Source organism: Drosophila mauritiana, chromosome 2R (genome assembly GCF_004382145.1).
Source record: "Drosophila mauritiana strain mau12 chromosome 2R, ASM438214v1, whole genome shotgun sequence".
NCBI classification, from domain to species: Eukaryota; Metazoa; Arthropoda; class Insecta; order Diptera; family Drosophilidae; genus Drosophila; species Drosophila mauritiana.
This window is the reverse complement of record NC_046668.1, coordinates 21,414,676-21,423,421: the sequence shown is the minus strand read 5'-3', so window position 1 is coordinate 21,423,421 and position 8,746 is coordinate 21,414,676. Positions and strand designations below refer to the sequence as shown.

The following is an 8,746-nucleotide window of genomic DNA, read 5'->3' as shown; positions in this document are numbered from 1 at the left end:
GAGGCCACTCATAGCTCATTCCCATGACATTGTGCAGTAAGAGAAAAGTCTCATTCCGGCCAAAGAATACATTTTCTTGGGTATGTATTTGAAATTAAATTGGAAATGTATTCTATGCTCAATGTCATTCATTACAAGGATTAATCATAGCTTTTGTATTTTTAACACAAAAACTAATACATAAAATGATTCATTGTTTATTGAAATAAAGTGTCAATGTTTTTTTCCAGTGTATGCAAACTGGCAATATGTGGGCACGTAAAGTTTACAGTTACCCAAGCACTGGACTCGTTAGTGCTCGGATACTATGTGTTATAGTTAAAAGCGACGACCAGACGGAGGAGCTCCTGCCCCCCAGTTGGGTGGCACTGAATGGGGTGTCCTGGGGATCCTTGAAACCACCGATGCCGATGCTGATGGCGGCGTCGTCGACTGCTTATGAATAATGTTTTCATTTTTAGCCCGGCAAATTTGTCCTCGTCTTTGGCACGCAATTGCATGTTAAGTGCATATGATTCCCGCACTGTTTCCTCATTTCCACTTGGCCAAAACCCTCGGTGCTCAATCAGCCTCGAGTAATACGCGAAAATTACGGGTTGTAATGTAAGAGGCACTTTTGCTTCCTTTTTTTTAATGACATCCCACAAACGCGACATGTTCCGTGGCTCTGGGTCGCAGTGATTAGCAGCGCCGGAACAGGACAAACATTAGAAACTGGCGTCATTTATATTAATTAATGTCGTCTGCACTGGGTAGCAGGGAGCAGAACTTTCGAGATGACTTTTGAAACTTTAAACTAATAAGGTGTGGGGAAGTTGGTCGTTTTCCAAAGGCATTTCAAGACAACGTGCTCCGTCATTTTGGAGGTGATCGGAATACGGTCATATGTATTTATGTGTATATTCCAGATGAATCCGCACTTATGCTATGTGGCATTTATTTGAAATCAACTTTATATACCGGGATACTTTATCAACCGGGATATCCGTTTGCATTGGACTAACGTCGAATGGAAGTGCATTTTCCTGTGACATGCAAGCCCCAAAGTATGCAACAGTTTCTGAGTGAGTGCGGCATTGAATTTTCACACAATCAGAAACCAGTTTGAACGCATCCGCTTCCGCTTTTGCATGGCGGTTTGCATTTTTGAGTTAAAAGCGTGCGCTTTTTTGCAATTTGATTTGTCGCCTAAATTCACAGCATTTGTGACACCAGTTGGTTGCGAAATTCCGCGCCAGCAGTGGATTTTGTTGCATTTTGTTGGCATTTGACAGAATGACAAGCGCAGAACTATAAAAATGCATTCCCTGCGCGACCACATCAAATTTCAATTAAAGCGCGAAGTGGCCTGCTGCATGGTGCATTTAAAGTGCATTTTGAAAGCGGAACCTGCATTATGGATAAGATGCGGCCCAGCATAACAAAACCCTCGAGACTTTCGACGGCATCAGCCGCAGATGACGACCTGAGGGCCATCCGCTGTTTAAAATGCTCTCGAGAACGACAAAGTTTCAGTTTCCACTGCAGCTGCACTTGGAAAAAAAGTAAGCCATGTGTAAAAAATGCAGTGATATGAAGTAAGCTTAGTGGACCACTGAAGCTACAAAGCTGAGACAGTAATATACACCAATTATTTTACATATAATTAGTTTTGGCTGACCATTTATAGCCCAGATCATTACTTTTTTCCCTGTGTAGCTAGGCATTCACAGGCTTGTACCTAGACCTCCTTTCTTCGCACACGCCTCCGAGTCTTTCACTAAAAATAAGTGTTGAGCAAACATTCTGCGGGCATGGCAGCTCGCCTCTGCCACATCAGCAGCATCTCCAGCATCTTTGTCCTCTCGAAACAGGGCCATGTTTGTCAAGCCATGAGCTGCGGAATTTCACTGCAAGCAAAAGCAAGAATGCAGTGCAAGATGGCTAACACCAGATCCTTGCCCAGTGGGTAGGTCATGTGGTGCCTGTTGATTTAGGTGGGAATTAAGTGACGTACGAATATATATTGGCCACTATTGTCTATAGATACTACCTCTAGGGACCATTAAACGAGTACTTTCGAAACGATGGTATAGTTTAAGATCATATCTCCTAAGTACCATTGTGTTTCCTATGAAGCCAATAAGCCTGCCAATTTAGTAAATTAAAAAGTTAAAGATACTACTGTTATTACAAAATATTCGTTGGCATTTGTGACCATTCAACGCAGTCCACAATGGTTGACCTAGTAAAATGGAGTCTATTTCTCTCATATTATACGGGGCGTTTCACTGGAGTGCTGAACTTCGAAATAGATTTCAAAACGGGTCGAGTCCGAAACACCAAGCAAGCTACAATATCTGCAGCTGTTGCCAACTTAGTTATGCTGTATTTGTATTCGCAGATACTGGATAGGCAACTGGTTGCCAAAGTGTGGATAAAGACTAATACTCTTCAGGACACTTTGTTTAGGTTTATGATGAACGTTCGCATGGTTTGTGTTTTCCTATCTCTGGCCAGTCGCTGGTGTCTGCGAAGAAGGTTTATGTGGCTGTTCAAGTCTATATGCCAGCTCTATCTAAGACATCCTGATCTAGTTCAGTACTGCCGTAGAAGCATTGTGAGCAAGTGCTTCGGCGCCACAATGTTCGGTGTTCTTCAGATGACCATGATTTTGTTCGTGGCTTCAAATCAACTAACTTTTCGACTGGCACTTCGAATTTTTTCTATTATCAGCATTACGTACACGATCAATGTCATTATCACGCAGTATTTCATAGCCATGGCAATCATACGAGCACGCTACGGAACTTTAGCCAAGGAACTCCAGTCGATCTTGGCCGAAGCTGCATCCCTAGTTCCCAACGAAGGTGAAACCTTCGTGACCAAATGTTGCCAGATGGCAGATGAACTGGAGAAAATCGCTCGAGCCCAATCACATTTACAAACGATCACTGAACGCATATCGACGACCTACACAGTTCAGATCATTTGCCTTATCAGCACGAACTACTTGAATATGGTGGGAAATGTTTACCTAATGTTCAGCTTGTCAAAGTACAAATCGCTTACAGCCAGTTTGCCCAAGTTGGCTGTATTAAATACCATAGCTATTGTGGTGTTCTATTACCTCGACAGCTGGCTAAACGTGTTCAATGTGTTTTACCTCATTGACAGCCATAACAGAATGGTCAAGTTACTGAATCAATGGACTTTGGTTCGGCCAGGAATGCATCCAAGACTGGAGACAGCTGTGAGTAGTTGACAATAGAAGTTGGCTTAGTATTAAATACATATATACTTGCAGTTTGAGAACTTCACATTAAGCCTGGCTCGAAACCCGTTTAAGCTGACTTGCTTTGGCTTATTTAATATCGATCGGCTGGGGGCGTTTGCCGTGTGCAATTCACTAATTATGCACTCGATTCTACTGATCCTATATGACGTACAGCATTTCTAGGATTTGAATAACTATTAAAGCTAATCAAGTTGTATTTACAAACATGTTTTCTGCATTACTCCAAAAGCAAATACCTAATGATGTCCTTAATTACAATCTAGTACATTAAAGAGAAACACTTGGGACGAGAGTGCTCTGAGTCAATCGAGTGGGTTGTGTTATTACATTAGCTGAATGAAGATGATACGATATCATTGGGAACCACAAATCATTAGCACAGAAGACAAACTGAATCGAGCTATTCACCTGTAACTTGTTGGAAAGCAACGAACTTCAGTACTCCGCAATGGCTGACCTGGTGAAATTGTGTTTGAAAATCGCATATGCCTACGGACGATTTACTGGCGTAATCAACTTTAAGATTGATTTGAAAACGGGTCAACCGCTAGTTACCAGAAGAGCTACGCTTACTTCAGTCAGCACACACTTGCTTATCTTTGCCCTACTCCTCTACCATACACTGCAAAAAAGTGTAGTGACCGTCATGTGGAAGTACGCCAATTCCCTTCACGAATACGTGTTCCTGGTCATCGCCGGCTTTCGCGTAGTCTGCGTCTTCCTAGCTCTGGTCAGTCGATGGTCGCAGCGTCGCACCTTCATGGAGCTCTTCAACTCATTCTGGAGACTGTGTCAGAGAAATCCTCGGATAATCCAGTACTGCCGTAGGAGCATCGTTAGCAAATTCTTTTTCGTCACAGTCACAGAGATACTGCAAGTCATAGTCACCTTGGCCATGCTGAGGAATCGGCTGAGCATCGCTCTGGCTCTGCGCATTTGGGCCATATTGAGTCTGACGGCCATAATAAACGTGATCATCACGCAGTACTTTGTGGCCACGGCGTGTGTGCGAGGACGCTATGCGCTTCTGAACAAGGACCTTCAGGCGATTGTGCACGAATCCCAGTCGCTGGTTCCCAACGGAAGTGGCGTCTTCGTGACCAAGTGTTGTTACCTCGCGGATCGCTTGGAGCGCATAGCCAAATCCCAGTCTGACCTGCAGGAGCTCATCGAAAACTTGTCAACGGCATACGACGGCGAAGTGATCTGCCTGGTCATCACCTACTATCTGAACATGCTGGGCACCTCGTATATGCTCTTCAGCATTAGCAAGCATGGCAGTCTTGGGAATAACCTGCCCATGGTCATCACTCTTTGTGCCATTGCCTACTTCGGATTTTACGTCTTCGATTGCTGGCTCAACGCGTTTAATGTGTTCTACCTTCTTGATGCCCACGATAAGATGGTTAGGATTCTGAATAAGCGAACTTTGTTTCAGCCAGGACTGGATCACAGACTGGAAATGGTTGTAAGGGCTCCAAACTCTCTATAAAGATAGCCACTTTTAATTGAACTCCTTGCAGTTTGAAAGCTTTGCTCTGAACCTGGTGCGGAATCCATTGAAGCTCCAAATGTACGGCCTATTCGAGTTTGGTCGAGGAACATCCTTTGCCGTGGGCAACTCCCTGTTAACACACTCCCTTCTCCTCATTCAATACGACGTGCAAAACTTCTAAAACTTTAGGATAAATTACTTTTGTCAGGGATAATATTAAGTGCGATTTTTATTAATTTTTATAATCCCAGCGTAGTAGCGTGCATTTAATTTCTTCATCATGCAATCAATCACATAGTAATTATCCCTCCCATAGGCCTAATCATGTCCATTGAACTGGACTGGATTGCTGCGTATTCTGTTGTAATTCAATTTCAGTAGAGAACCATGGTTGACTTGGTGAAGACGATTTTGCTCGTTGCCTACTGGTATGGCCTTGCCGTGGGAGTGTCCAACTTCGAGGTGGACTGGCTAACTGGAGAAGCCAATGCCACCCGTAGGACTACGATCTATGCAGCAGTGCATAATGCCAGCCTTATCACTCTGCTGATTCTGCTCAGTCTCGGCAATAACTCGCTGAAATCCGAGTTCATAACGGCTCGATATCTGCATGAGTACTTCTTTTTGCTCATGACTGCAGTTCGAATCTCGGCAGTTCTGCTCTCACTGATAACGAGATGGTATCAGCGTTGCCGTTTCATTAGATTGTGGAATCAGATACTAGCCCTAGTTCGCGATAGACCTCAAGTGGTTCGAGGGCGATGGTATCGTCGCAGCATTATCCTTAAATTTGTGTTGTGTGTCCTGTCAGATTCGCTGCACACCATATCGGACGTGAGTGCGCAACGAAAGCGGATCACTGCTGACCTTATTGTCAAACTGAGCTTACTGGCCACACTGACCACCATTTTTAACATGATCGTGTGCCAGTACTACATGGCCATGGTGCAGGTGATTGGGCTCTACAAGATTCTGCTCCAAGATCTGCGATGCTTGGTGAGCCAAGCTCAATGCACGTGCTCCATTCGCAATCGGCGAGGTGGAGTTTACTCCATTCAGTGCTGCTCGTTGGCAGATCAACTGGATCTAATTGCCGAAAGGCATTACACTCTGAAGGACAGACTTGACGAGATGGCGGAGCTTTTCCAGATACAGAGCCTAAGCATGAGCCTGGTGTACTTCTTCTCCACCATGGGCTCCATCTACTTTAGCGTCTGCTCGATCCTGTACAGCTCCACAGGATTCGGCTCCACATACTGGGGTCTTCTGCTGATTGTCCTATCCACGGCTACCTTTTACATGGACAATTGGTTGTCCGTTAGCATTGGGTTTCATATTCGCGATCAGCAGGACGAACTAGTCCGAGTGCTGGCGGATCGATCTCTGTTCAATCGGGAATTGGACAACCGACTCGAGGCAGCCGTAAGTTCAGCTTTCGATTATCCCCTTCTGTGATTTTTACTTAATCTGTATTTTTTCAGTTTGAGGACTTCCAACTGCAACTGGCCAGTAACCGCCATGAGTTCTACGTTATGGGTCTCTTTAAAATGGAACGTGGTCGTCTAATCGCTATGCTAAGCTCAGTCATCACCCACACTATGGTTCTCGTTCAGTGGGAAATTCAAAACGATGGATCCTAATTAGTTCCAATAAAGCACATCATATTTTTTGGTTATTCAATAACACTAGAGATCGCAATAATTGGGCGCAGAAAACCGATGATGGCCGTTTCATGCACTGCCAGTGGAACAGAAGACAGTTGGTAATGGAAATTGCCTGGCCGGAATTCCTTTGTACTGTCAATTGGCAGGCATTTATAAACTTGGTCCTCGCTCCAGTTGCAGGAGCAGGAAAGGAGGAGGAAACTGCCGGCGACAGTGACAAATCCAGCGACAGCATCAATACTTTGCCGCAATTCGAGCAATATAAACGAGCTCCCATTCACTTTGCCCCTCGCCGCCAGTTCGCTTAGCATAAGTCGCAATTTAATCCCGCTCCGACATCCAACAACAGGCCATGACACTGCTCTGCCGGAGCATCCGGGATTGCAATCGGATTCGGATTCGGAATCGACATGGGCATCGGGATGGGAAGCTGGAACGGACAGACAGGCAGGCAGAACCGGAGACATTTTAGCATAATGCATTGCCACCGAGCCAGGACGAGGAGTCCTCGTCGCTATCGTGGGACACACAATGCGGCACTTGGAGCGGCTTGTTGGGGGTAACAATGCAACATATTTGAACAACAACAGGGTTTATCGATTGTGAAGGAATCAAGATGCCATACTTCACGAACAGGATTTATTTGGTTGGTACATGACTAGGGAAATAAAAGTGTGCGTTTCATTTGGATAACAATTTGTATTATACATACAAGTCAGAAAAGGGCAAACCTCTATTTAGCATCGAACAAACTGTCACCAAAGAAACAATACAATACGTAACTCAAAATGTCGAATATGTAAGTAACTCAAAAATGAACTAAGAAGTTCCAAGACACTGAGTTTCCTCTTTTCCAGACTCGCTGCCAAACTCGACTGCCAATGCGGCGGAAAAAACAGTCCCATGGATTCGGTGATAGTGCCGATTACCCAGGAACTGAAGTGCATGCAAAAACTGATCAAAAGGGTAAGACACTCCCAAATGGCCGTGCTTTTCCAACGCGAAGCTGAGATGTACAAAGAAGAGCTGAAGGCCCGAAATCTTGCCATTTGGCATGAACCTGATTATCGACACTGCAAATGACCTTTAAGGCAGCCACCACAGAATATAAGTTTTAAAGGATCCCTTTTTATTAACTATATTTCATTTAAATTTTGTACTTTTTCAAATTTTTCCAAAACACTAGAAGCAAAAATAAACGATGCCTAAGAGTGTAGAAATAGTAATTTTTAAGATCGTGCTATTACATGATGTTAAATTCATGAAATATGGCTCTTCCGAACATTCTGTGAGCTCACAGAAAACTGAATTTCGACACAGCTAACACAATTCCCGATGAACCATAACTTTGTCGATATGCTAAGGAGCAGGGCGGCGAAGGATATCCCACAGCAGCGGCCGCGATGGCAGGAAAAAATGAGAATTAAATTGAATTTTCAAACGGCACGCACATAAATCCAAATGCCAAGGCAAACGAAAATGCAGCCGAAAAGGAAGAATTTGCAGTTTACTTTTCCCGCAGGCAACTGCGGCAGCAAAATGTTGCTCAAACATATCATAAATATTTGATTTTCCCTCATTTTTCCAAGGTCCCTGCGATTGCGACGCCGTCTGGGGGAAATTGATAAGTTTTCAATGATTACGACGGCAGATTGGTATAATTTGATCCCAATTTCGCAGCAATTGGCAAATGTCACGGCACGTGATAGTGGCTTCGCGAATTTCAAACAAAGATCTAGATATTTAACCGAACTGATAGAGCGCGTTATATTATTTCATTTTTAACCACATATCTTAAAATTATATATCTACAAATTTCGAATTCTCCGCATTCCCTATGATATTTAATACATAAACCCATAAACATTACATCACATACTCTTAGGAGCATCTAGTGCTTTACTCCCAGTGTTGTTAATTCAATCATCGATAAGGATTGTTTACAATCGAAATTAGCTTATAAGGTTTCTATCATTAAAGTATCATCACCAGAATATTTCTTTTCGCTTGGCATTGTTCTACTGACCAGAACATTCTTTGACTCCGGAATTTATGTTGCACATCATTTGGCCATTTTGAAGAAAGATGACCAAGGGAACCACTAGTTTCGGAAAGCGCCACAACAAGACGCACACCATCTGTCGCCGGTGCGGCAACTCGTCGTACCATCTGCAGAAGTCGAAGTGCTCCCAGTGCGGCTATCCCGCGCCCAAGACCCGATCCTTCAACTGGTCCCGCAAGGCCAAGGGTCGCAAGGCCCAGGGAACGGGAAGGATGCGGTACCTGAAGAATCTGCGGCGTCGTTTCCGC

General features: G+C 44.1%; 5 protein-coding genes across 7 annotated transcripts in view; all 5 read left to right on the top strand.

Annotated features, from left to right (window-relative positions):
- The first annotated feature begins 1,457 nt into the window (after positions 1-1,457).
- LOC117136823 (putative gustatory receptor 59d) lies at positions 1,458-3,667 on the top strand. 3 transcript variants are annotated; one of them, XM_033297896.1, is made up of 3 exons: positions 1,458-1,544; positions 2,716-3,232; positions 3,287-3,667. In XM_033297896.1, the coding sequence occupies exons 1-3, from the start codon at positions 1,489-1,491 to the stop codon at positions 3,437-3,439; spliced, it is 726 nt and encodes a 241-aa protein (XP_033153787.1). In that variant the 5' UTR covers positions 1,458-1,488; the 3' UTR covers positions 3,440-3,667. The 3 variants fall into 3 exon arrangements, with proteins under 3 accessions (XP_033153787.1, XP_033153788.1, XP_033153786.1); XM_033297897.1 differs by having other exon boundaries at positions 3,157-3,232; positions 3,287-3,664; XM_033297895.1 differs by lacking the exon at positions 1,458-1,544 and having other exon boundaries at positions 2,340-3,232.
- On the top strand, positions 3,659-4,953 carry LOC117136822 (putative gustatory receptor 59d). The gene is made up of 2 exons (XM_033297894.1): positions 3,659-4,745; positions 4,801-4,953. The coding sequence occupies exons 1-2, from the start codon at positions 3,726-3,728 to the stop codon at positions 4,951-4,953; spliced, it is 1,173 nt and encodes a 390-aa protein (XP_033153785.1). The 5' UTR covers positions 3,659-3,725.
- Positions 4,954-5,159: 206 nt separating this feature from the next.
- Positions 5,160-6,412, top strand: LOC117138009 (putative gustatory receptor 59c). Its single transcript, XM_033299812.1, has 2 exons — positions 5,160-6,194; positions 6,254-6,412. Exons 1-2 carry the CDS (start codon positions 5,160-5,162, stop codon positions 6,410-6,412), a joined length of 1,194 nt encoding a protein of 397 aa, XP_033155703.1.
- Positions 6,413-7,159: 747 nt separating this feature from the next.
- Positions 7,160-7,652, top strand: LOC117137541. The gene is made up of 2 exons (XM_033299038.1): positions 7,160-7,235; positions 7,294-7,652. The coding sequence occupies exons 1-2, from the start codon at positions 7,225-7,227 to the stop codon at positions 7,517-7,519; spliced, it is 237 nt and encodes a 78-aa protein (XP_033154929.1). The 5' UTR covers positions 7,160-7,224; the 3' UTR covers positions 7,520-7,652.
- A 779-nt stretch (positions 7,653-8,431) lies between these two features.
- The window catches only part of LOC117136677 (probable 60S ribosomal protein L37-B), a 417-nt gene continuing 102 nt past the window's right edge, over positions 8,432-8,746 (top strand). Inside the window, exon 1 of the mRNA XM_033297684.1 lies at positions 8,432-8,746. This exon is cut by the window's right edge and continues 102 nt beyond it. Within this exon, the coding sequence (XP_033153575.1) occupies positions 8,522-8,746 (225 nt within the window). The 5' untranslated portion in view covers positions 8,432-8,521.